General features: G+C 48.7%; 2 protein-coding genes across 5 annotated transcripts in view; both read left to right on the top strand.

Annotated features, from left to right (window-relative positions):
- The window catches only part of PLEKHA4 (pleckstrin homology domain containing A4), a 39,990-nt gene extending 18,724 nt beyond the window's left edge, over nucleotides 1-21,266 (top strand). For 2 of the 4 annotated variants that reach the window (XM_066373932.1, XM_066373930.1), the window contains 6 exons: nucleotides 1,535-1,634; nucleotides 1,707-1,783; nucleotides 18,667-18,843; nucleotides 19,583-19,641; nucleotides 20,444-20,556; nucleotides 20,829-21,266. In XM_066373932.1, the coding sequence (XP_066230029.1) occupies nucleotides 1,535-1,634; nucleotides 1,707-1,783; nucleotides 18,667-18,843; nucleotides 19,583-19,641; nucleotides 20,444-20,556; nucleotides 20,829-21,088 (786 nt within the window). In that variant the 3' untranslated portion in view covers nucleotides 21,089-21,266. The remainder of the gene's footprint in view (nucleotides 1-1,534; nucleotides 1,635-1,706; nucleotides 1,784-18,666; nucleotides 18,844-19,582; nucleotides 19,642-20,443; nucleotides 20,557-20,828) is intronic. The other 2 variants (XM_066373931.1, XM_066373933.1) reach the window with 2 other exon arrangements.
- Nucleotides 21,267-21,828: 562 nt separating this feature from the next.
- Nucleotides 21,829-26,024, top strand: part of HSD17B14 (hydroxysteroid 17-beta dehydrogenase 14) — a 32,798-nt gene continuing 28,602 nt past the window's right edge. The window contains exon 1 of the mRNA XM_066373967.1: nucleotides 21,829-22,098. Coding sequence (XP_066230064.1) covers nucleotides 22,075-22,098 — 24 coding nt within the window. The 5' untranslated portion in view covers nucleotides 21,829-22,074. The remainder of the gene's footprint in view (nucleotides 22,099-26,024) is intronic.

Genomic DNA, 26,024 nt, shown 5'->3' with positions numbered 1-26,024 from the left:
AGAGAAGAGGGAGGTGTGGAGAAGAGATGGTTGCTTCTCCTGTGTGCCCTGACTGGGAATTGAACCCAGAACTTCCACACGCTGGGCTGAGCTCTACCACTGAGCCAACTGGTCAGAGCTGTTTCCTTATTTCTTCTTTTTGTATTTTTCTGAAGCTGGAAATGGGGAGAGACAGTCAGACAGACTCCCGCATGCGCCCGACCGGGATCCACCCGGCACGCCCACCAGGGGCGATGCTCTGCCCACCAAGGGGCGATGCTCTGCCCCTCCGGGGCGTTGCTCTGTTGCGACCAGAGCCACTCTAGCGCCTGGGGCAGAGGCCAAGGAGCCATCCCCAGCGCCCAGGCCATCTTTGCTCCAATGGAGCCTCGGCTGCGGGAGGGGAAGAGAGAGACAGAGAGGAAGGAGAGGGGGAGGGGTGGAGAAGCAGATGGGCGCTTCTCCTGTGTGCCCTGGCCGGCAATCGAACCTGGGACTTCTGCACGCCAGGCCGACGCTCTACCACTGAGCCAACCGGCCAGGGCCTGTTTTCTTATTTCTTATATGTAATCATAGGCCAGTTGTTTGTTGGACCCAGCTCCCACCACCTCCCAAGGGCCAACTGTGTGCAACTTCCCACTCCACATTCAATAATGTCCTGTCAGTAACTTGAAATTGACTATGGTGGGAGTATTTACACTGTGGTAATTGGCAAACATTAGGAACCAGAGCTCTTTTCTCTCAGAGAGGCATTGGTTAAACATTTACCAAACACTTCTGATCATAATTCACAATTTTCAGGGCCATGTAAGAAGGAAAAAGAGTGACTAGGAAATATTGACGTAGAGTCAGCGCTCAGGAAGCAGGAGCCGCTATTGTCACACTTGGGTTAGAGCTGCTGCTTGCTGTGACCTTCAGATCATGTATAAAAGAGACCTAGGTTCAGATCTCAGCTCTGCTTTCTTTGTGACTTCAGTCATTGACCTCATTCTCTTCAGTTTCCTCATATGTAAAATAAGAATAATAATAGGTGTCTTAAAAACTTTTTGAAGGGATTTAATGAGGTAACACAGAAAAAATACTTAGCACCATGCCAGATACATAATCGTTATAAAGCCTCCCACTTATAGCCCTGGCTGGGTGGCTCAGTTGGTTAGAGCAGTGTTCTGATATGCAAAGGTTGTGGGTTCAATCCCCGGTCAGGACACATATAGAAACAGATTGATGTTTATTTACTGATCTCTAAAATCAGTCAATAAGTTAAACAGACAAACAAAAAAAAACTTCCCACTTATAATGTCCCACCATGTGCCAGGCACTGTTCTAGGGACCTTACATGTATGGATTTGATCCTCATATCAGAAGTTGAAATGTGGCCCAGAGAGGTAAGGTAACTTGCCCAAGATCACAGAGCTAATAAATGGCAGAGGTAAGATTTGAAACCACATTGTCTGGCTCCTAGTTTTCAATCTTAATCCTATTGTATTGTATCTCAATTGCTAAGTGCTTAAAAAATGATAAGGATAATCATTGTTCCTCTTCCCAACCCTTCCAGAGCCTGCCTGAGTCTTTGGGACTGAACTCACCCCAGTCCTCAGAGGCTGATTGGGGGCGACCCCCTGGGTGCGACAGAGACATTGCCAGCCCTCGCTCAGGTGAGCGTCCTGGGCTGGGTGGGACTTGAATGGCCTACCCTGTCCTCACCAAGTCCTGTTCTGCCCTTCCAGGTCTTGGATCTCCAACGATCTCCCAGGCTTCCAGCCCTGAGGGTCACTGCCCCTCTTCCCCACGGCCCGGAACCAAGGTAGGTGGTCTATTTGGTCCTCTCAGGTCCATCCTGTCACCCTGAGATCTGACCACCACAGACGCCCCACTTTTGGGGGAAAAGCTGGGAGAAGGGTGTTCTAAGGCTACACCCCAGATCAGAGAGGATGTGATTTGTTAAAATCATTGGGATTAAATTTTGTCTTTGCCACTTCTAAGCTGTGTGACTTTGGGTCAGTTACTAAACCTCTCTGTTTTCTCATCTGCAAAATGGAGCTCATAGCGGTGCCTCCTACCTAGAGCTGATGTGATGATTCAAACTAAATGAATGCTCAGCAGGGTGGTAAATAGTGCCTGGGTATAGTAAGTACTTCATTTACTCATTCATTTATTCATTCATTCAACAAATATTGATTAAAAATCCTCCTCACTGTCCTATAAGGTAGCCAGTAGCCACATGTGATGTTCAAATTGAAATGAGTTAAAATGAAATGAATTAAAAAGCTGCTTTCCAGCCCTGGCTGGTTGGCTCAGTGGTAGAGCGTCAGCCTGGCGTGCAGGAGTCCCGGGTTTGATTCCCGGCCAGGGCACACAGGAGAAGCGCCCATCTGCTTCTCCACCCCTCCCCCTCTCTTTCCTCTCTGTCTCTCTCTTCCCCTCCCGCAGCTAAGGCTCCATGGAGCAAAGTTTGCCTGGGCACTGAGGATGGCTCTGTGGCCTCTGCCTCAGGCACTAGAATGACTCTGATTGCGGCAGAGCAACGCCCCAAGATGGGCAGAGCATCGCCCCCTGGTGGGCATGCTGGGTGAATCCCGGAGAGGCGCATGTGGGAGTCTGTCTGACTGCCTCCCCGTTTCCAACTTCAGAAAAATACAAAAAAAAAAGAAAAGAAAAGCTGCTTTCACTCACCACACTTCAATTGTTTGGGAGCCACGTGTGGCCAGTAGCTACCATGCAGGACAGTGCAGATAAAACACTAACCAACACAGAGGTGTTTAGGTGCCAAAGTCACAGGTGTGAACAATATGAGAAAAAAAAATTTTTCTTCCCTTATGAATCTGGCGTTCTAGTGGATTTCAGAGGCAGATCATAAACAATCAATTACTGTACATATAAGAGCTAAATAAAAACAACTCAGTGGTAGAGCGTCAGCCCCGCGTGTGGAAATCCCGGGTTTGATTCCTGGACAGGGCACACAGGAAAAGCACCCATCTACTTTTCCACCCCTCCCCCTCTCCTTCCTCTCTGTCTCTCTCTTCCTCTCCCACAGCCAAGGCTCCATTGGAGCAAAAGTTGGGCTGGGCTCTGAGGATGGCTCCATGGCCTTCACCTCAGGCGCTAAAATGGCTCCGGCAGCAACAGAGCAACACTCTAGATGGGCAGAGCATTGCCCCCTGGTGGACATGCCGGGTGGATCCTGGTCAGGCGCATGTAGTAATCTGTCTCTCTGCCTCCCCACTTCTCACTTCAGAAAAATACAAACAAACAAACAAAAAACAAAACAAAAACCCTGTGAGGGAGTTGGGGATGTTTGAGCAAGGTGTCCAGGTGTAAATGGAAATGGCTCAGTCTGGGGAGGCCTCATGGAAAGATGATGTTTTTGCAAATACCTGAAGGAGGCCTGCGGCTTTCTGGTGGAAGAGCATTACAGGCAAAGGAGCAGCCTTTGCAAAGATTAGGAGGCAGGGACGGGCCTGGCATGTTGGAAGAGCATCTAGAAAAACCAGTGTGGCTGGAACCGAGTATGACGGAGAGAGTGGTGGGTATGAGGACAGATGGGTAATGGGATAAAATCGTGCTGGACCTTGTGGTCCAAGGTGAAGATTTTGTTTTGACAGTGAGTGAGCCAGGACCCATGCATGGAGAGTTCTGAGCAGAGAAGCATGAGCTAAGTGGGAATGGGTGCCCTCTGGTGGCTGTGTGGGGACTAGACATCCATGCAAGGGCTCAGGACGGAGTCCAGTGAGGGGGCAGTTGGGAGGGAGGTAGTCCAGGTGGGAGATAATAGTGGTTTCCACTAGGTCGCAGAAGTGAAGATGTTGAGAAATAATTGGGTTCTAGATATACTGCTCTTCAAACCTTATGTCAAACCCTTGGGACCAGATGTAATTCAAAATGCAAATTTTTGCCGAGTCTAGACCTGTCATGTGGTACATACACTGTGTATCATATAAAACCTCCAGCGGCGTCTGGCGCAGCACCTTAATCAAATACATGAAAATTTCTTCAATAAAATGTATGAATATTCATATTAGATGGGATAAAAACTACAAATAACATCTCAATTTAAATGTCAACTTTTTAAAAATAGCAATAATCTACTAAATGAGCAAGTCAGAGTGGAATAAAAATAGATTGGAAATATCAGGCACTTTTTATTTATTTTTTGTTTGTGACAGAGACAGAGACAGAGACAGAGAGAGGGACAGATAGGGATAGACAGGAAGGGAGAGAAATGAGAAGCATCAATTCTTTGTTGTGGCACCTTAGTTGTTTATTGATTGCTTTCTCATCTGTGCCTTGACGGGGGGGTGGGGGGGGGAACACACGACTACAACAGAGCGAGTGACGCCTAGCTCAAGCCAGCAACCCTGCACTCAAACTGGTGAGCCTGCACTCAAGCCGGAGGAGCCCTCACTCAAGCCGGCAACCTGGGGATTTCAAACCTGGGTCCTCTGCGTTCCAGTCCAACTATCTACTGCACCACTGCCTAGTCAGGCTTATTTCTTTCTTTCTTTCTTCCTTCCTCCCTCCCTCCCTTCCTTCTTTTGTATTTTTCTGAAGTGAGAAGTGGGGAGGCAGAGACAGACTCCTGCATGCACCGGACTGGGATCCACGCGGCATGCTCACCAGGGGGCGGTGCTCTGCCCATCTGGGGCATTGCTCCTTTGCAACCGAAGCCATTTTAGCTGGTCTCATGGGTGAGACCATAGTGCCATCCTCAGCGCCTGGACCAACTTTGCTTTAGTGGAGCTTTGGCTGTGGGAGAGGAAGAGAAAGACAGAGAGATAAGGGAGAGGGGGATGGGTGGAGAAGCAGATGGGCGCTTCTCCTGTGTGCCCTGCCCAGAGATCGAACCTGGGACATCTACACGCCAGACTGACGTTCTACCACTGAGCCAACTGGCCAGGGCCGGCTTATTTCTTTTAAAAAATGTTTATTTTATTGATTTTAGGGAAAGGAATGGAGAGAGTGAGAGAGAGACAGGAACATTGATGTGTTCCTGTATGTGCCCTGACCGGGATTAAACCGGCAACCTTTGTGCTTTGGGACAATGCTCTAAGCAACCGAGCTATCTGGCCAAGGAAGGCACTTTTTATTTCTAAGGAAAAGGTTTAGTAAGACATCATATATCAATCACACAACCCAGGTACAAATGACACAAGTACCTCAATGTATGCCTTCAGTGAATGAATGTTCATGCCATCTGGTGGCTGGAGGACTCTGGAGGCTGGGGTCACTGGTCAAGCCATCAATGCAGTCATCTGAGGCAGGGCCCGGAGTGGGGTTCTCTGAGAATGAGTCAAGTGTCCTTCATAGAGTTTTTTGTTGTGTTATCATGTGCTTCTTAACAAAGGGTTTCATTTGGGCAGTGTCCCTTTAATTGAGTAAACCGGTTACAATCTTTTGGTCACTGAGAAATACACACTGGTAAAGGTCAACAGTGAACGGATCACCCCTTCATCATTTTATCCGGGGGATTTTTCCCCCAATGTCCCCAACATTATCTACATTATCGCTTATCTTATCAGTGATGCCAAATCTGGTTGCTTGAGGACTCTGGGGAAAGGAAGTCCTTTCGTTTTCATCTGCAGAGTCATTTTCTAATTTTTTTTTTCTTTCTTCCTTCCTTTCTTTTTTTTTTTTACAGGGACAGAGAGTCAGAGAGAGGGGTAGACAGGAACAGAGGGAGATGAGAAGTATCAATCATCAGTTTTTCGTTGCGACACCCTAGTTCATTGATTGCTTTCTCATATGTGCCCAGACTGCGGGCCTTAAGCAGACCGAGCAACCCCTTGCTTGAGCCAGCGACCTTGGGTCCAAACTGGTGAGCTTTTTTGCTCAAGACAGATGAATCCGCACTCAAGTTGGCGACCTCGGGGTCTCGAACCTGGGTCCTCAGCATCATGGTCCGATGCTCCATCCACTGCGCCACCGCCTAGCCAGGCTCATTTTCTAATTTTTTAAAAATTGATTTTAGAGAGAGAGGAAGGAGGAGAGAGAGAGAGAGAGAGAGAGAGAGAGAGACATCGATTTGTTGATTTATTGGTTGATTCTTGTATGTACCCTGACTGGGGATCTAACCCACAACCTTGATGTGTTGGGACAATGCTCTTTGAGCTACCCGGTCAGAGCTGCAGAATCATTTTCAAACCCACCTGTGCTTGCGTTTGCTTCCGAGGATTCCTCAACCTCCTTTCGAGTACTAACAACTGTAAATTGGCATCCCTAAGAAGTCTTGGGTCCCTGGTTTTCTGTTGCACTGCAGCCTGTATACAGTTTTAATTTTTATATTATTTATTTATTTACAGGGACAGAGAGAGAGTCAGAGAGAGGGATAGACAGGGACAGACAGGCAGGAATGGATAAAGATGAGAAGCATCAATCATCAGTTTTTCGTTGCGACACTTTAGTTGTTCATTGATTACTTTCTCATATGTGCCTTGACCGCGGGCCTTCAGCAGACCGAGTAACCCCTTGCTTGAGCCAGCGACCTTGGGTCCAAGCTGGTGAGCTTTTTGCTCAAGCCAGGTGAGCCTGCACTCAAGCTGGCGACCTCGGGGTCTCGAACCTGGGTCTTCTGCATCCCAGTCCAACGCTCCATCCACTGCGCCACCACCCGGTCAGGCTGTATACAGTTTAAAACAAGTTGGTGATGATGATCCTTGCTCTTCATGGTTAGAGCTGTATGTAGAGGCCACACAAGGCAGATAGCAAGTGCCCCCTAAATACCACTCTTCACAAGACATTCAGGAAGGAGATTTCCAGGGCATGTTTTTCAGGAACCCAAATGTGAGTTATCTTTTTCCTTTCTTTTCTTTTCTTTTTTTTTTAAGTGAGAAGCGGGGAGGCAGAGACATACTCCTGCATGCGCCTTGACTGGGATCCACCCGGCAAGCCCCCTATGGGGGGATGTTCTGCCCATCTGGGATCCTTGCTTGGTTGCTCGGCATCTGAGCTATTTTTAGTGTCAGAGGCGAGGTTATGGAGCCATCCTCAGTACCCAGGGCCAACTTGCTCCAACCAAGCCATGGTTGCCAGAAGGGAAGAGAGATATATAGAGAGAGAAGGGAGAGAGGGAGGGGTGGAAAAACAGATAGTTGCTTCTTCTGTGTTCCCTGACCAGGAATCAAACCTGGGACATCCGCATGCCAGGCAGATGCTCTACCGCTGAGCCAACCAGCCAGGGCTGACATGACAGTTTTCTTCCAGTCTAGCTTGTCTCTGATGAGCTCATGCTGCTCATTACAGGTAATTACTAAACTTGTCTAAATAGATTTTTTTTTGGTTCCATGATCTATCTTTCTCTCTCTCTCTCTCTCTCTCTTCCTTTCTTTTCCTTCTTCCCTTCCTTCCTTCCCTCCTTCTTTCCTTTCTTTTTTATTAAGTGAGAAGAGAAGAGGCAGAGAGAGAGAGTCCTGCACCTGACAGGAATCCAATGGCAAGCCCTCTACTGGCGATGCTCTCCCCATCTGGGGCTGTTGCTTGGCAACTGAGCTATTTTTAGCACCTGAGGCAGAGGCCTGGGAGCCATCCTCAGCCCCTGAGGCCAACTCACTCAAACCAATTGAGCCATGGTTGCAAGAGGGGAAGAGAAAGATGATTAGAAAAGAAGGGGAGGGGAAGGGTGGAGAAGCAGATGGTTGCTTCTCCTGTGTTCTCTGATCGGGAACCAAACCTGGGACTTCCACATACCAGGCCGATGCTCTACCATTGAGCCAAATAGCCAGGGCCTCTTTATTTTTATATTTTTTATTATTTTATTTATTTATTTATTATTTTTTTGTATTTTTCTGAAGCTGGAAACAGGGAGAGACAGTCAGACAGACTCCCGCATGCGCCCGACCGGGATCCACCCAGCATGCCCACCAGGGGTCGACGCTCTGCCCACCAGGGGGCGATGCTCTGCCCCTCCGGGGCGTCGCTCTGCTGCTACCAGAAGCCACTCTAGCGCCTGGGGCAGAGGCCAAGGAGCCATCCCCAGTGCCCAGGCCATCTTTGCTCCAATGGAGCCTTGGCTGTGGGAGGGGAAGAGAGAGACAGAGAGGAAGGGGGGGGGGTGGAGAAGCAAATGGGCGCTTCTCCTATGTGCCCTGGCCGGGAATCGAACCCGGGTCCCCCGCACGCCAGGCCGACGCTCTACCGCTGAGCCAACCGGCCAGGGCCTATTTATTTTTTTAAAGATTTTATTTATTGCCTGACCTGTGGTGGCGCAGTGGATAAAGCATCAACCTGGAAACACTGAGATTGCCGGTTCAAAACCCTGGCTTCCCTGGTCAAGGCACATATGGGAGTTGATGCTTCCTGCTCCTCCCCCTCCTCCCTCTTCTCTCTCTTTCTCTCTCTCTCCCCCTCTAAAATGAATAAATAAATAAATAAAAATTAAAAAAAAGATTTTATTTATCAATTTTACAGAGAGGAGGGGATGGGGAGTGAGAAGTACCAACTCATAGTTGCTTCACTTTAGTTGTTCATTGCTTGCTTGTTGCTTCTTGTATGTGCCCTGAGTGGGCAAGCCCAGGATTCCAATTTGGTGATGTCAGTGTCCCAGGTTGATGCTTTATCCACTGCATCACCACAGGTCAAGCCATTCCATGATTTCTTTTTTTTTTTTTTTTTTTTACAGAGACAGAGAGAGAGTCAGAGAGAGGGATAGATAGGAACAGGCAGACAGCAACAGAAAGAGATGAGAAGCATCAATCATCAATTTTTTGTTGCGACACCTTAGTTGTTCATTGATTGCTTTCTCATATGTGCCTTGACCATGGGGCTACAGCAGACCGAGTAACCCCTTGCTCAAGCCAGTGACCTTGGGTCCAAGCTGGTGAGCTTTGCTCAAACCAGATGAGCCCACGCTCAAGCTGGCGACCTTGGGGTCTCAAACCTGGGTCCTTCCGCATGCCAGTCTGACGCTCTATCCACTGCGCCACTGCCTGGTCAGGCTCCATGATTTCTTATTTGCATAATAACACCCAGGAAAACTGTAGATGTGCTCCAAACTACTTTTTAAAAAATTTTATTTATTCATTTTAGAGAGGATAGGGGAGAGAGAGAGAGAGAAAAGGGGAGAAGGGCAGGAAGCCTCAGCTCCCATATATGCCTTGACTAGGCAAGCCCAAGGTTTCTTTCAAACTGGTGACCTCAGCATTCCAGGTTGACGCTTTATCCACTGCGCCACCACAGGTCAGGCCAAACTATACTTTTTAAAAAAACTTTGTATCTGGTGTGTGTCTGTAGCTCTAGCAAGCCCATAGCAGACCACCTGAGCCTGGCACGTTTCAACACTCTCATTGTCATCTCTCACTGCTGTGAGTGACAATTTACATACCACCTTCAGAGACAAATTAAATCAGAAGTCACAAATAACCAACATAAACAAGAAAATAGCAGTGGACACAGAAGCCTGGGTGACAGAGGGTGTGCTGAGACTCAGGTGGTGACATACATCATGGCCACCAGGATACTGGCAGCAATTTAAGAAGACAAATGTCAGTTTTGCTTTCAGTTTTTGTGTGTGTGTGTTTTGTTTTGTTTTTTGCATTTTTCTGAAGCTGGAAACGGGGAGAGACAGTCAGACAGACTCCCGCATGCGCCCGACTGGGATCCACCTGGCACGCCCACCAGGGGCGATGCTCTGCCCACCAGGGGGCGATGCTCTGCCCCTCCGGGGCGTCGCTCTGCTGCGACCAGAGCCACTCTAGCGGCTGGGGCAGAGGTCAAGGAGCCATCCCCAGCGCCCGGGCCATCTTTGCTCCAATGGAGCCTCGGCTGCGGGAGGGGAAGAGAGAGACAGAGAGGAAGGAGGGGGGGTGGAGAAGCAAATGGGCGCTTCTCCTATGTGCCCTGGCTGGGAATTGAACCCGGGTCCCCCGCACGCCAGGCTGATGCTCTACTGCTGAGCCAACCGGCCAGGGCACTTTCAGTTTTTTGAATTGTAGACAAAAGCCTTTAGGAACTGATTTAAAAAAATTTTTTAAAGCCTGACCAGTGGTGGTGCAGTGGATAGAGTGCTGACCTGGGACACTGGGTCCCAGGTTTGAAACCCCGAGGTCACTCACTTGAGTGTGGGGTCATCCAACTTGAGCATGGAGTCTCCGGCTTGAGTATGGGATCATCAACATGATCCCATGGCTGCTGGCTTGAGTACAAAGGTCATTGGTTTGAAGCCCAAGGTCACTGGCTTGTGCAAGGGGTCACTGGCTCAGCTGTAGTTCCACAGTCAAGGCACATATGAGAAAGCAATCAATGAACATTAACAACTAAAGTGCTGCAACTACAAGTTGATACTTCTCATCTCTCTCCTTTCCTGTGTCTCTCTTTCTCAAAATAAAAATAAATAATTTAAAGATTTTATTTATTGATCTTTAGATAGAGGAGAGAGAGAGAGAGAAAGCTAGAAAGGCAAGGATGGGGGTTGAAGCGGGAAACATCAATTCATAGTTGGTTCTCAATGTGCCTTGACCGAGCAAGCCTGGGGTTTTGAACTGGCAACCTCAGCATTCCAGGTTGACGTTTTATCCACTGTGCACTATAGGTCAGGTTCAATTTTTTTTAATTAATTAATTTATTCATTTTAGAGAGGAGGGGGTAGAGAGAGAGAGAGAGAGAAGGGGGAGGAGCAGGAAGCATCAACTCCCATATGTGCCTTGACCAGGCAAGCCAGGGTTTTTTTTTTGTGTTTTTTTTTTTCATTTTTTCTGAAGCTGGAAACAGGGAGAGACAGTCAGACAGACTCCCGCATGCGCCCGACCGGGATCCACCCGGTACGCCCACCAGGGGCGACGCTCTGCCCACCAGGGGGCGATGCTCTGCCCATCCTGGGTGTCGCCATGTTGCGACCAGAGCCACTCTAGCGCCTGGGGCAGAGGCCACAGAGCCATCCCCAGCGCCCGGGCCATGTTTGCTCCAATGGAGCCTTGGCTGCGGGAGGGGAAGAGAGAGACAGAGAGGAAAGCGCGGTGGAGGGGTGGAGAAGCAAATGGGCGCTTCTCCTGTGTGCCCTGGCGGGAATCGAACCCGGGTTCTCCGCACGCTAGGCCGACGCTCTACCGCTGAGCCAACCGGCCAGGGCAAGCCAGGGTTTTGAACCGGCAACCTCAGTGTTTCCAGGTTGACGCTTTATCCACTGTGCCACCACAGGTCAGGCTCAATTTTTTTTTTTTTTTTTTTGGTGGCAGATTCAGAGAGAGGGACAGATAGGGACAGACAGACAGGAAGGGAGAGAGATGAAAAACATCAATCCTTCGTTGCGGTTCCTTAGTTGTTCATTGATTGATTTCTCATATCTGCCTTGACTGGGGGGCTACAGCAGACCGAGTGACCCCTTGCTCAAGCCAGCGACCTTGGGCTCAAGCTGGTGAGCCTTGCTCAAACTAGATGAGCCCGCACTCAAAATGGTGACCTCAGGGTCTCAAACCTGGGTTCTCTGCTTCCCAGTCCAATGATCTGTCCACTGCACCACCGCCTGGTCAGGCTCAAATTTTTTATTGATTGATTTTAGAAAGAGAGGAAAGGGCGATAAAGAGAGAAACATTGATCTGTTCCTATATGTGCTCTGACCGGCCTTCAAATCCACAACCTTTGCATGTTGGGACAATGCTCGAACCAACCGTGCTATCCGGCCAGGGCTGAGGAACTGATTTTGAAGGTGGAGCCTACAAGCTTTCCTGGAAGATCAGAGGTAGGGTATGAGGAATCAAGAATGATCATAAGGTTGTTGGCCTGGGCTTCTGGAAGAATGGAGTTATGAGGCAGTAGGTGGGTGGAATGGGGTGAAAGAAAGATAAGGAGTTCAGGTTTGAATATGCTAATTAGTTCAGGGTTTCACGCGTGTGGTTTTTCTCACTGGTGACGTGTGGTTCCTCTGGACAGGGTTTAGCCTGGGCACTGCGATTCCTGAGCTGAATTAGGCCAAGTCCCAGGCTTTGAGGAGCTTCGGGCATAACAGGATCAGAACGGAGGGAGGCATGTGCTGTGACGGCTAAAGCACAAGGCCTTGGGGGGCTCCAGAGAGCAGCTCCCGCCCAGCCTGGCATGTTGGGGATGGTTTCCTGGACGCAGAGAGACCTGAAGACTGAGTTAGAATTTATCAAGTAGAGAAGGGGGGAGACAGTTGGTGCAAACGGCCAGGGTGATGTGGGGATTTAGGAAGCCATGTCCCTGCTAGCCTGCAGGATGCTTTTGTGAACCGGAGACCTGTGCCCCTTCTGTTCGGGCAGGGTGTGGTTTGGTCAGTGAAGAGCTTAGCCCTTGGGTAGTGAGCTGCCCATACAACTGTATATGGTCTGTTGAGAGCACAGAGCTCTGGCTGTTGAAGGTTGCTTAATGCAGGCACCCTTCTTGAATGCCAGACCCCACCAGGCTGGGTCCCCAGACAGTCCCTGTGCTCAAGGACCTATATTTGTGAGCTGAGTTTGCTGTGTAGTGAACATCTACATCATAGCCCCAGATTTCTGTGGCTTCCCCGTCCTGAAACTGGCAAAAGGTTCCTGTAGGAAAAGTATGGTTTGTAGACTTGGCAGGACAATTCTTTTTTTTAAGATTTTTTTATTTATTAATTTTACACAGAGAGAGGAGGGTATAGGAAACGAGAAGTGTCAGTTCATAGTTGCCTCAGTTTAGTTGTTTATTGCTTGCCTGTTGCTTGTCCTATGTGCTTTGACTGGGAAAGCCCGTGTTTTTGAACTGGCAACCTCAGTGTTCCAGGTCGATGCTCTCTATACACTGTGCCACCACAAGTCAGGCTGGCAGGACAATTCTGAGGCCCACTAAAACATCAGCAGATGACCAATCCAAGTAGGGTGTCACAAAGGCTTGGGAGCTGCCCTTTGTCCTCTAGCCACTAAACTTTGAGGCGTAGCCATGGCAAGAAAATATTCCAAATTTGCTTATTTGCTCAACATCTGTCTCCTAAGGCCTTCAAGGAGCCGGGCTGTGGAAGGTGTTGGGCACCTCACCATGAATTAGCCCTGATGCTTGAGTTTGATGTGGGAGGGGCACGAATGCAATCCGCTTACAAATCTGACAGGAATAAATCCATTCAGTGGGGGACTTGGAGCATTAGGAAGCCTTCTAGAGGAAAGGTAAGTGATTCTGGGTAAATGAAGAAAAGGTTTGATGCCTGACCTATGGTGGTGCAGTGGATAAAGCATCGACCTGGAATGCTGAGGTTGCTACTTCGAAAACCTGGGCTTGCCTGGTAAAGGCACATGAGAAGCAACTACTACGAATTGATGCTTCCAGCCTCCCTTCTCTGTCTCTCCTTTCTCTAAAATCAATAAATAAAATATTTTTTTTTTCTCTCTCTTTTTTTTTTTTTGTATTTTTCTGAAGTTGGAAACGGGAGGCAGTCAGACAGACTCCCGCATGTGCTCGACCGGGATCCACCCAGCATGCCCACCAGGGGGCAATGCTCTGCCCATCTGGGGCGTTGCTCTATTGCAACCAGAGCAATATTCTAGCACCTGAGGCAGAGGCCACGGATCCATCCTCAGCGCCTGGGCCAACTTTGCTCCAATGGAGCCCTGGCTGCGGGAGGGGAAGAGAGAGACAGAGAGGAAGGAGAGGGGGAAGAGTGGAGAAGCAGATGGGCACTTCTCCTGTGTGCTCTGGCCAGGAATCGAACCCGGGACTCCTGCATGCCAGGCCATCGCTCTACCACTGAGCCAGCCGGCCAGGGCCTAAAATCAATAAATAAAATATTTTAAAAAGAAGAAAGAAAAAGGCTTGATCATGTAGGAAAGAGTACATCCAACTGAGGGAACAGGCCATATATGCAAGGACATGGAGGTGATCGGGATAGAGGCTGCTGCTCTGTATCAGAAACAAAGTTCATTTTATTACTTGCATAAGTAAGATAGACCTGTTCTTTCTTTCTTTTTTTCATTAAGTGAGAGGAGGGGAGGCAGACAGACAGACTCCTGCATGGATCCTGGACTGGATTCACCCTGCAGCCCCCTACCGAGCTATGCTCTGCCCATCTGGGGCCCTTGCTCAGCAACTGAGCTATTCTGGTGCCTGAGGGGAGGCCATGGAGCCATCCTCAGTGCAGGGAGCCAACTTGCTAGAACCAATTGAGCCATGGCTGTGGGAGAAGAAGAGAGAAGAGAGAAAGAGAGAGAGAAAAGGGGGAGGGGGAATGGTGGAGAAGCAGATGGTTGCTTCTCCTGTGTACCCTGACAGGGAATTGAACCTGGGACATCCACAGTTGAGGCCAATGCTCTACCACTGAGCCAACTGGCCAGGGCCTTTTTTTTTTTTTTTTTTTTTTACAGAGACAGAGAAAGAGTCAGAGACGGGAAGGGAAAAAGATGAGAAGCATCAATCAGTTTTTTGTTGTGACACCTTAGTTGTTCATTGATTGGTTTCTCATATGTGCCTTGACCACGGGCCTTCAGCAGACCCAGCAAACCCTTGCTCGAGCTAGGTTTGACCTTGGGTCCAAGCTGATGAGCTTTGCTCAAATGATGAGCCTGCGCTCAAGCTGGCGACCTCGGGGTCTCGAACCTGGGTCTTCCGCATCCCAATGCGACGCTCTATCCACTGCGCCACCGCCTGGTCAGGCATGGGGCCTTTTTAAATTAAAACAATTTATTAATTGATTTGTGTGTGAGAAAGAGAACATCAATTTGTTGTCCCCTTTACTTATGCAATCATTGGTTAATTCTTGTATGTGCTCTAACCCAGGAAGCTTTGTGTCTGTTGCTGATTGACTGATTTTCAGAAATGCATGGCCATCACTGATTGGCTGGCTCGCTTTCTGAGGAGCTCCACTGGGGTGCTATAAGGCCAGCAACCACGGCTATCTAAGCTATACAGGTGCAGGTTCCCATTGGATTCAGGCAGCTGGTAAAGGAACTGTGGAGCCAGAAAATGGTGGGCCATTCAATTTATTAAAGTCTCATAAGGGCGGATGAGCAAACAGGCAGTGAAGACCACTTCCCTTTCACTCAGGGCTCCTAAGCCCCTGAGCATTCCGACTCTCCCAGACTCACAGGCCCCCACCAGCCTCGGTACCTACAGCCAAACAGGATGGCAGAAATCAGGGCTCCCAAGCCCCCACTAGGTTTCCAGTTCCACAACCGGGACTTATTCTCTGTACTCACTCTCTGCTCTACCCAGCCAAAAACATCCTGGGGGGAAAAACCGTTTTCCAGCAAACAATAGCAAACAATTGCCCCTCCCAAGCAGGAAGGCAATCAGCAATGTGCAATCTGCCGCCCTGGGGGCAAGCTCCCGCAGCCTTCCACAGACCATACACACAAGGCACTGTCCCAATACAAGCGAGTAAACAAAAAACATTTGTTTACCCAACAGGTGCCAGCTTTGATGGCCTGATCAAACATCTGAGAGAATTTCTGGTGCTTACTTATTATCCTAGATACAAAACAATCAAGCAGTCCTTTTCTAGGAAGAGAGGAACTTCTGTGTTCTCAGTGGTGTGCATAATGGACATGGATTGTTTGGGTTGCTTAGGGAATTGCTTCTTCTTCACCCCAACCACGCAGTTTCCAGGAGGCCAAGAGTGGGGTAGGTGTCTCAGAGCTGATCAAGGAAAAAGATATGACCACAAGGTGGCAGTAGTACACATGAGCTTTATTTTCCACATCTTGACGTTTGCCTGTAGGAGAAGTCAGAGCAAGAGGGAGGCGTGCGTGCGCGCGTGTGTGTGTGTGTGTGTGTGTGTGTGAAGTGGCATAAAGGGCTAGGTGATGGCACTCAGCACAGTGTGTGTGTGTGTGTGTGTGTGTGTGTGTGAAGTGGCATAAAGGGCTAGGTGATGGCACTCAGCACAGTGGGACATCTCTGGGAGACTCCTAAAAACAGTGGTCGCTTGGAGTCTTTCATAGCTGCGGGTTCACCTTACCTATGGCTAGCAGATGTTGGGTACAGCTTCTTGGAGTGTTCAGAGCAGGTCCGCTATAAATGGCTAAAAATATCTGCCTATTTGGGCTACTATATTTGAAACAAGTGTATGTGTAAAAGTTTGGATTTGGCCCTGGCAGGCTTTGGGGCCAATGGCCTGGCCCACTGTTAAGAAATAAACGACATAGGGCCAATCTACAGGGGACTGGATATAATGTTGTGTGTATAGCAGGTAAACATGTGACTCAAGGTTGGCCAAATCAGAGTAAAACAGTGATTGGCCTCAACAAGAAACAGATGGATCCAAACTGTTTGTTCCCTTACAATTTTCTAGTTTGAAGACTGCAGTGAGGTGTTCTCTCCTGGTTTTTTTTTTTGTTTTTTGTTTTTTTTTCTTAACACATTTATTGACTTACAGTTCTGTAGGCTACAAATCTGAAATCAAGGCGTCCTTGGGCCGTGCTCCTTCTGAAGAGACTAGGGAAGAATCTGTCCTAGGCTTCCCTCTTGGCTTGTGGCCGCATAACTGCAGTTGTCACATGGTTTTCTTCCTGTGTGCATGTCTGTGTCCAGATTGCCCCCTTTCCTGAAGGATAGAGAGCACATGTCATTAGCCAGATTGCTCTATCGGCCTGTTTCCTGCTGGTAGCATCCCAGCCTTCCTTCATTGAGTACTGTCTCTGTCCCCTTCAGTTCAAGTTGGCAACATTTCTGCTGAGGTCATTTACTGGATCCACATGTCACATGCCTAATCTCTTAGCAAACTGGTTGGCCGGTCACATCCTTGGTGTTCTCTCCGGAACATGCTTTCTCTCTCTCTCTCTCTCTTTTTGTGTGAGAGAGCGTGAGAGAGGAAAGGAGAGAGAAACATCAACTTGTAGTTGCACCTGACCAGGCAGTGGCGCAGTGGATAGAGCGTCGGACTGGGATGCGGAGGACCCAGGTTCGAGACCCTGAGGTTGCCAGCTTGAGCGCGGGCTCATCTGGTTTGAGCAAAAGCTCACCAGCTTGGACCCAAGGTTGCTGGCTCAAGCAAGGGGTTACTTGGTCTGCTGTAGCCCCAAGGTCAAGGCACATATGAGAAAGCAATCAATGAACAACTAAGGTGTTGCAATCCGCAACGAAAAACTAATGATTGATGCTTCTCATCTCTCCGTTCCTGTCTGTCTGTCCCTGTCTATATCCCTCTCTCTGACTCTCTCTCTGTCTCTGTAAACAAAACAAAAACTTGTAGTTGCGACACTTTAGTTGTTCACCGATTGCTTCTCATATGTGCCTTGACCTGAGGGCTTAAGATAAGCCAGTGACCCATTGCTCAAGCCAGCAGCCTTGGGCTTCAGGCCGTTGACCTTTGGGCTCAAGCCAGCGACCATGGGGTCATGTCTATGATCCCATGCACAAGCCAGAGATCCTGCACTCAAGCTTGTGAGCTCATGCTCAAGCTGGAGACCTCAGGTTTTGAACCTGGGTCCTCAGCATCCCAGGCTGACGCTCTATTCACTGCACCAGAAGTCCATGATCAAGGTGTCAGCTGGGCCATAATCCCTCTGAGAGCACTGGGAAAGGATCAGTTCCAGACCTCTCTCAGCTTCCAGTGGTTCCTTGGTTTGAGGCTGCATAACTCCTTAGGCAGGTGGCATTCTCTCTGTGTGCGTCTTCCCTCTGGTTCTGAGGGCATTAAAGAGCGCTTAAGTCCTCTCTAAGGTAACCCAAGCTGATCCTCATGACCATTTAGTTAGTAAATCCCATTCCTCCTGTTGTTTTCAAAGCTGATTCATGTTGGAATCCACGGGAGTCCAAAAGGACCAGAGTAACAGGCTTTATAGAAAGGAAGAAAGGAACCCTGCCGGGCTGACTTGCAAGGGAGAGTTGCAGGCCAGGCACAGCCTGGGACTGGATTTTAAGGGTTTTTGGGAGGGGGAGCGAGACTGGTCGTGGGGCATTCATTACCCATTGGCTGCTGGACCAAGGAGGGTCTTTTATGGAAGTTTGCCAGGACTTTTCAGCTTGTGACGTCAGACATTCCTTTGCGGTTGGTCATCTGCCGGAAGCCCTGAAACAGACTTACTGGCAGGGTTAAAGAAATGAAACCTAAGAATTCAGAGTTGTGTTTTATTTGCTTTGTTTTTGTTTTTTGTTGTTGTTGTTGTATTTCTTCCAAAGTTAGAAGCTGGGAGGCAGTCACACAGACTCCCGCATGCGCCTGACCGGGATCTACCCTGCATGCCCATCAGGGGCGATGCTCTGCCCATCTGGGGCGTTGTTCTGCTGCAATCAGAGCCATTCTAGTGCCTGAGGCAGAGGCCATGGAGCCATCCTCAGTGCCCGGGCCAATTTTGCTCTAGTGGAGCCTTGGCTGCAGGAGGGGAAGAGAGAGACAGAGAGGAAGGAGAAGGGAAATGGTGGAGAAGCAGATGGGCGCTTCTCCTGTGTGCCCTGGCTGGGAATTGAACCCGGGACTTCCACACACCAGGCCGGCGCTCTACCTCTGAGCCAACTGGCCAGGGCCTTTTTTTATTTTTTATTTTATTTTTTTATCATAAGTGTCCCAGAGTCCTATCTACTAGTGTGAACAAACTTGGCAGGGCCAGGGCAGTGTGGGTGTTTGTCAGGCTGAATTTGCAGGTTCACACAGGGCAGCTGATGGAGTTGAGGCCAGAGTAAGGAGCAGGCCTCACAAGGTCCTTATGGAGGGACAGCATCAGCTTCGGGTGCAGAAAGAGCCCTCTGAGCTCTGGTGGTGAACTTACTGGAAAGGGTGATGCTGGAGGCTTAAGGGAAGAGATAAAATGAATGGAGGCCAAGGTTGGAGTCTTGAGGGGCTTCTCGTCTCCCCAGGCCCCCCTGGCCCGACCCCGGATGAGTGCTCAGGAGCAGTTGGAAAGAATACGTAGAAACCAGGAGTGTGGACGGCCTCTCCCTCGCCCAGCTTCTCCCCGGCTCCTCGCTCTGGGGAGGACACTGTCCCCAGCCAGATGCCAGCCCAGCATGGAGCAAAGGGTGAGGGGAGCAGAGGTGGGTGGTAGGGTGATAGGGGGGTCCTCTGCTTCTATATAGTTTGAGCCTCAATATCCCTCTCTGTAAAATGGAGATGTTTCCCTACCTTCTTCCCAAGAACTGGGTTTCCAAATTCATCCCAACTTGTACCTGTGCAGAAGTCAGCATCCTGGTCCCCTTCTCGGTGGGGTACTGGGTGGTGCAGATACAACATCCCCGTGTTACCAGGGGTCACGGGTCTGGATTGGAAGCCCAGTTTTTCTTTTCAATTTTTTGTCAAAGGCAAAAAAGAAAGGAGGGGGGTAATGGACTGTATTCATACAGTTGCAGTGAGGAGAGCGGTCCAGATCAGGATGATCTCATCTTGCTCTTCTAGAGAGGAATTAGAGAAGTCATAGGTGGGGTGATTTCACCAGTAGGATTGTTTTTGTAATCAGGAGGCGTCTCAGTCAGCTGAACACCAAACGTTTGTCTTTGTGTCTGGCTAGTTTTGGAGGGGGGGCACACAGTTCAGCTAATTGTTCATGAGGCAGAGTGAATTTGGAGGGTCTCTTTCTGGCTTTGTCATAGGTAAATGAGGCAAGGGGGTCCTCTGGGAGTCTTATGTAAGTCATATGGAGAAAAAGGGTTCTTTGCAAGTAAAGTTAAACATTGTCAGTATCTCTAGGGTCAACTTCATCTCATCTCTGGGCCTCCTGTTTCACCCTCACAATGGGGCTTGCAGGGGAGGAACCCCAATGTCCCATTTCCTTTGCAGCTTGTCGTAGGACACGCGGGAACCCAGAAATGGATCAGAAGCTCCGGGTCCTGGAGCAGGTAAGGAATGGAGGAGGCAAGGAGCAGGGAAGTCTGTTTCCCAAAGGGGAGGGGAGTAGCATTGTTAATTAATGTCTCCGGAGTACTGGAGTGCAGATTGCAGAACCTTTTAGAGCTTGACTTCTTGGGACATCAGAAAGCCCTAGATCCCCATTGAGAATAGCATCCCCCAAACTGCAAACTGGGTGGTATCAAACAACTTAGCCACTCTATCTGGAAATGGGGTGAAATTTACTGGTGACTGGATCCTACAGTGCGCGCGGTTTTTTTTTTTTTTTTTGTATTTTTCTGAAGTTGGAAATGGGGAGGCAGTCAGACAGATTCCCGCATGCACCCGATCAGGATCCACCGGCATGCCCACCAAGGGGCAATGCTCTGCCCATCTGTGGCGTTGTTCTGTTGTGACCAGAGCCATTCTAGCGCCTGAGGCAGAGGCCATGGAGCCATCCTCAGCGCCCGGGGCCAACTTTGCTCCAGTGGAGTCTGGGCTGCGAGAGGGGAAGAGAGAGACAGAGAAGAAGGAGAGGGGGAGGGGTGGAGAAACAGATGGGCGCTTCTCCTGTGTGCCCTGGCCGGGAATCGAACCCAGGACTCCTGCACGCCAGGCCAACGCTCTACCACCGAGCCAACCGGCCAGGTCCGCGCGCGCGGGGTCTTTTAATGCGGGCCTCTGCCAGGTATCAAGTTCTTGAGAGACATGTGCTAGGGACTACAACTCCCAGAATGACACGCGGGGTACTGCGGGTCTTCACTGTACTGGCTAATTGTACCTCTCCTCAAATCTCTTTGGTTTTTTTTTTAGTCCCAGGAACACTACTCCTTATTTACCGACTTCAGAAGGTCACCGGGAGCGAGTCCTCAGTATCTCTCAAGCTCTGGCCACTGAGGCGTCGCAGTGGCACAGAATGATGACAGGTGAGGGGTTGGTGACTTAGGGCTCCAGGGTTTTAGGGAAGAGGAAGCCGGAGGCCTGGAATCCTAGTTTCTGGTGGGGAGGGATCTGAGGGCCTTTGGGAATCTTTTGTCTTGAGGAGGAGAAAGCTGGACAGGGACTGGGAGTTAGTTCTAGATTCCAGGCAGGAGGGGATTGGGCTTCAGGACTCCTGGGTCTGAGGGAGGAAAGGCTTGGGGGTTTGGAATCCCAGATCCCAAAGTTTGCCGTTCTCATTCCTCACCTGCCTTTCTAGGTGGAAATTTGGACTCCGGAGGAGAACCTCTTTCCCTGGTGTCATCACCTCCGTCTAGCCCCAAGCCCCAGGTGACCTCACCCCCAAGATCTCCTGTGTCCAAGTCTCGCTCCGCCGGGTTCTCGCGCGGAGGTAGTGGGCGTGACATAGGCCCCGCCTCCTGGGAACCCACGTGGGATTCTGGGAAGGCCCCTTTGGCTCAGCCCCAAGATGAGGGGGCGTGGCCTTTGCGAGTCACTCTGCTGCAGTCCAGCTTCTGACCGGCTCAAACGCGGCAGCCAATTGGAATACGAGGGCGTGGCCTCAAAGTGCTTCTCGAAGATCTGGAGCCACTCTGGGAACCTGGGGGCGTGATCTGGTCCTTTCATATGGCCTAGAGCGGAGGGGTCTCATGGCCAAAGTTTGATTTTCCCAGCGCTTGTCCCAATTCGAATTAAAACTTTGAACTTAAAAAAAAAAAAATTCTTTGAACTTTTTTGTTAATAGCTTTCTCTCTGTCTGTTTGGGGTTGTGACATTGGGGACTCTGAGGGGGAGAGCTGGAATCTGGAGTCCTGGATTCCTGAGGAGGAAGGGACAGAGGCCTCGGACTCGTAGGTCTAAGGAAAGGAAGACGGAGGAAGGGCTGGATTTTTGGATTTCGGGAAGAGGTGCAGGAGTCAAACTTCCAAGCACCTGGACTTCCTGGCAACGCTCCCCAGGGCTGGACCTTGCAGGGTTGGCCCACCAGCCTCACCGGACTGGGGTGGTGGAAAGAGGCTCAGAGTGTGTGACAGAGGGAGACAGTCTGACAGCCCGACAGCTGCGGTGGGGTGGCCACGGGATTGCGCTATGCAGGGAAGGTGGTTATTGTGACGGGGGGGGGGGGGGGTGGCGGGCGTGGAATTGCTAGGGCCTAGGAGGTCATCATGAGACTGGGGTCATGAGGGAAACCGAGTTGAGTGCTAGGCGTCACTCAGGGTGGACACAAGAGGGCAGCAGACGCCTTAACCAAGGTCTCTGCTAGGGTAACCTGTTCTTTCCCAATTCTCAGTGGAAAGCCGGGCCCAAGTGGTTATCTGTGACAAAGATGTTGAGTGAAGATCTGTCAGTCCTCAAACCCAAGCCTCTCCTTCCTCAGACCCGGGAGTCCAGGCTCCCAGCCCCTCCCCCCTCAGACCCAGGCCCCCAGCCCTTCTCTCCCTGCAGAGTTGGGGGGCCGGACCCTGGAGCAGGAGCTTTCTGGAACTGTCTTTCTCCTCTGTGACATGACTCAGGAGGAAGATGTGAGGGTGAATGTATTTCTGTCCCCACTCCCTGGGTCCAATTTCTGTCTAGCTTTGTTCTCTCTTCTAGGCTTGTGAACTGCTGTTCCCTCCTCCTTTCCCTCTTCTCCTGGCTAACTTGTTCAGGCCTGAAGATTTCTGCGCAGTGCCCTTCCCCCCTACAAGGCTCTTCCTGATTCTGCTGGCTGCTCCAGTGTCTCCTGGGTAGATTTTATCTCCCGTTTCTTCAAGATTCTTATCACACCTGCCATGTGAATTGGAGCAAATGAGTCCCTCACAGTGAATTCGGCCTTTTTCTGTGAGTTTTCCTCCCCTGTCTCAACATTTCTGTTTCTTCCATTAAATCGGTATCTCTCTGATATCTGTCTCCCGGACTCCAGGTCTCTCTCTGGGCTCTGACACACCTGGCTTCCTGTCTCCTCTTCTCCTGCCATGCCTGGTGACTTGAGGAAGTCCACCACTTCATCTATTAATAGTTCCTGTCCCATAAGCTGTGCCCCCAGCTTCCTTCTTCCTGCCTTGTTTTTGCCCCCGCTCCCAACACTCCTCACTCACAAGATGTCTTTCTCCTCAGACCCTCATTTCTGAGACCATCCACCGGTTTGACCACTTGGATTGTGTGGTCAACAAAACTGGCTATTGTGTGGCCTGAGGGTCATTCTCCACTGGTGTCAACCTCACTTGGGCAGGACAGGACAGGTGTGGAATCCTGCACAGCTGGGCTCCCATCTAGTTCTGATCCATTCCCATTGTGTGACCTCCCCTTTGCATACCTCCAGTTCTGTGTTTCTAAAATGGGAATAATGATGAGGATGCTCCTCACTGTAGGGTTGTTCTGAGTATTGAACGAGGTAAACTGTTCAGCCTCATAATTACCAGAACGATCTCGGTCTAGGTAAGGCCGATGGCCTTTCTATTACTGATGACTGTCAAGATGTACTCATGGCATGTGGCTTATAGGACTCAGTGTGGTGGCTTCAAAGGGAAATTGCCATCAGTTTAATGACTGCCTTTTCTAAGAATGCCTCATGCTGGTCAACCAAGGCTCAGAGGTCACAAAGCAAGGCCATGGAAGAGAGAGGCCTCCCTTGTTGACTGGGCAACTTTGAGTAAGTGGCTCACCCTCTCTGGGCTGCATTTTTCTTCTTATGTTGTTGTAAGGATTAAACAGATGGTGGATACTAGTTCATTCTTTCTTTTGTATAATTTGTATATTCAACAGATATTTATGAAGTACCCATTCTGTCCCAAGTTCTATTCTAGGGACTAGGGATTTAGCAGTGAACAAAATTGTCGGGAGCCGATCCACTAATGCTGGCTAACTAGGTCACAGCAGAAGAAGATCCACAACTGCTGGTTGACAAAGTCACAGCAAAAGAAGATAGAGTCACCGCAGTAAGACCAACAGCTGCGGGTTGACAAAGTCACCACAAGGAAAGGCACGATACTTCCCCCTTTAATCTTTTGAATTAATCTGGCCTTATATCCCCCCTTTTTCTGGGTGTGTGCTATTATTTGTGGCACAGGGATAATAGTACCGTACTTTCCCTGTAGATTTGTAGTAATTTCTTTGGGAATGAGACAGAAGGTGTAAGTTCCACAGAAAAGCCTGTAAGCCCCTTGATCTGGGCTCATAAACATAAGAGGCTGGCTATGATATCCCTCGTAAAGGGTTAAGTTTGTAGGAGAATTTCTTATTAATCATGTTAGAAAGAATATAGTTAGAACTTAGCTAGTATATGAATATAGTAAATAAATAAAGTTTAACTAGACATTAGAATCTTAGGTAAAGTGTAGTGGAGTGGCCTGTTGCATGGCCTTGGATAGGAGTGCAGCTGGCTAGTAAAAAATGTTTTGTTAAAAGACTTGTTTTGTCACTAAAGGCAGTTACTGGGCTTTCTCAGTGAGACATTCTCATGAGATTTATATACTTTCCCAAGGTTTTTCGTTCAGATAATAAAGAGGAATATAGAAGAATCCATAGAAGCAATAGCAATTAATGCCTTCTGATATTATGTTGCTACTAAGCTATCTTGCAGGTGCACTCTATATATCTTTAAGCAAAAGTTACTCTTGATGTTATGACAATTTCTTAATAAGCAAGCCTTTTGTTATCTTGTGAGGAAAGTTAGGACACTGCATAAACTCAAGGCCATTTGCCTGAGCAAGCGGTGGTCATTTGCTAGTCCTTAATGATTTTGTCTGTTAATCTCTCTCTGCCCCTTGACTCACAACAACAGTAAAGTTGAGTTATTAGTTAGTACTAATCCTTTAAAAGCTTTTACCGATGTTATCGCTATTCAAGTTATTTTTTAATTGTACTTTGAATGATTTGCCACCTGATTTGTAGTTTATAGATATAAATTAACTGTTATCTGGAAACATGTAAACATAGTGAAACAGAAGCAATGATTAATACCATGTAATTGTAACTTGGTGTGTGTGTATAAAAAAGGAGCTGTACTAGCATTAGACAGAGATGCCTGGCAGTAAATGCTAACAAGAGAATAAAGAGAAAGAAAAGAATTCGGCTCTCTCACTCGATTTCGCCGACGCCGTCTCCTCCTGTGGGACCCCTGGATCCCCCCCGGGGCTGGACCCCTGCACAAAATAGACAAAAATTCCAGTCCTCGTGGGATTTCCATTCTAGAGTGAGGAAAGAGACAAGAAAAGACAGATACAAGTAATCCTTATTATTCATGGATTCTGCATGTGCAAATTCCAACCCGTGAAAAAAATTGTTGTAACCCTAGAATCAGCAGTACTCACTAAACTTTCCCAGTTTCGCAGACAAGCGCAGAGTAGCAAATTTTGAGTTGTCTGTAGCATGTGTTCCCAGCTGAGCTTGAGCAAGATGACATTATACCCTGGTTTCAGTTCTCAAGCCAATAGAGGCCCACAGGACAGAGACAGGAGAGGGTGGCACAGTCCAGAACTCCCACCCAGGGGCCAGCTGAACGAGTTTGAGTTGCAGGGCTGACACCTGTTAGTGGGGCAGCCTCAGGCAATTATTTATTTGCAAAGTCAATAAAATAGAGTTTACCAGCAGGGGTGGTTTTTAGGATTTAATATTGACTCTATGTTAGATATCCATATATCTATATACATACATATACAGGGTGGGGCAAAAGTAGGTTTACAGGGAGTAGGTGAAACAGTTTATTTATTTATTTATTTTTGTCTAATGTCGGGAGCCGATCCACTAATGCTGGCTAACTAGGTCACAGCAGAAGAAGATCCACAACTGCTGGTTGACAAAGTCACAGCAAAAGAAGATAGAGTCACCGCAGTAAAGACCAACAGCTACGGGTTGACAAAGTCACCGCAAGGAAAGGCACGATACTTCCCCCTTTAATCTTTTGAATTAATCTGGCCTTATATCCCCCCTTTTTCTGGGTGTGTGCTATTATTTGTGGCACAGGGATAATAGTACCGTACTTTCCCTGTAGATTTGTAGTAATTTCTTTGGAAATGAGACAGAAGGTGTAAGTTCCACAGAAAAGCCTGTAAGCCCCTTGAACTGGGCTCATAAACATAAGAGGCTGGCTATGATATCCCTCGTAAAGGGTTAAGTTTGTAGAAGAATTTCTTATTATTAATCATGTTAGAAAGAATATAGCCAGAACTTAGCTAGTGTATGAATATAGTAAATAAATAAAGTTTAACCAGACAATAGAATCTTAGATAAGGTGTTATGGAATGGCCTGTTGCATGGCCTGGGATAGGAATGCAGTCAGCAAGAAAAGAATGTTTTGCTAAGAGAATTGTTTTATGACTGAAGGCAGTTGCTGGACTTTCTCAGTGAGACACTCATGAGATTTATAAACTTTCCCAAAAATTCTTTCTTCTGATAATGAGAGGTATGGCAGGAGGCATCCATAGAAGCAATAGCAATTAATGTCTTCTGAAATTATGTTGCTACTAAGCTATCT

Source organism: Saccopteryx leptura, chromosome 3 (genome assembly GCF_036850995.1).
Source record: "Saccopteryx leptura isolate mSacLep1 chromosome 3, mSacLep1_pri_phased_curated, whole genome shotgun sequence".
In the NCBI taxonomy this organism is placed as follows: domain Eukaryota; kingdom Metazoa; phylum Chordata; class Mammalia; order Chiroptera; family Emballonuridae; genus Saccopteryx; species Saccopteryx leptura.
This window is presented reverse-complemented; position numbering and strand designations above follow the sequence as displayed.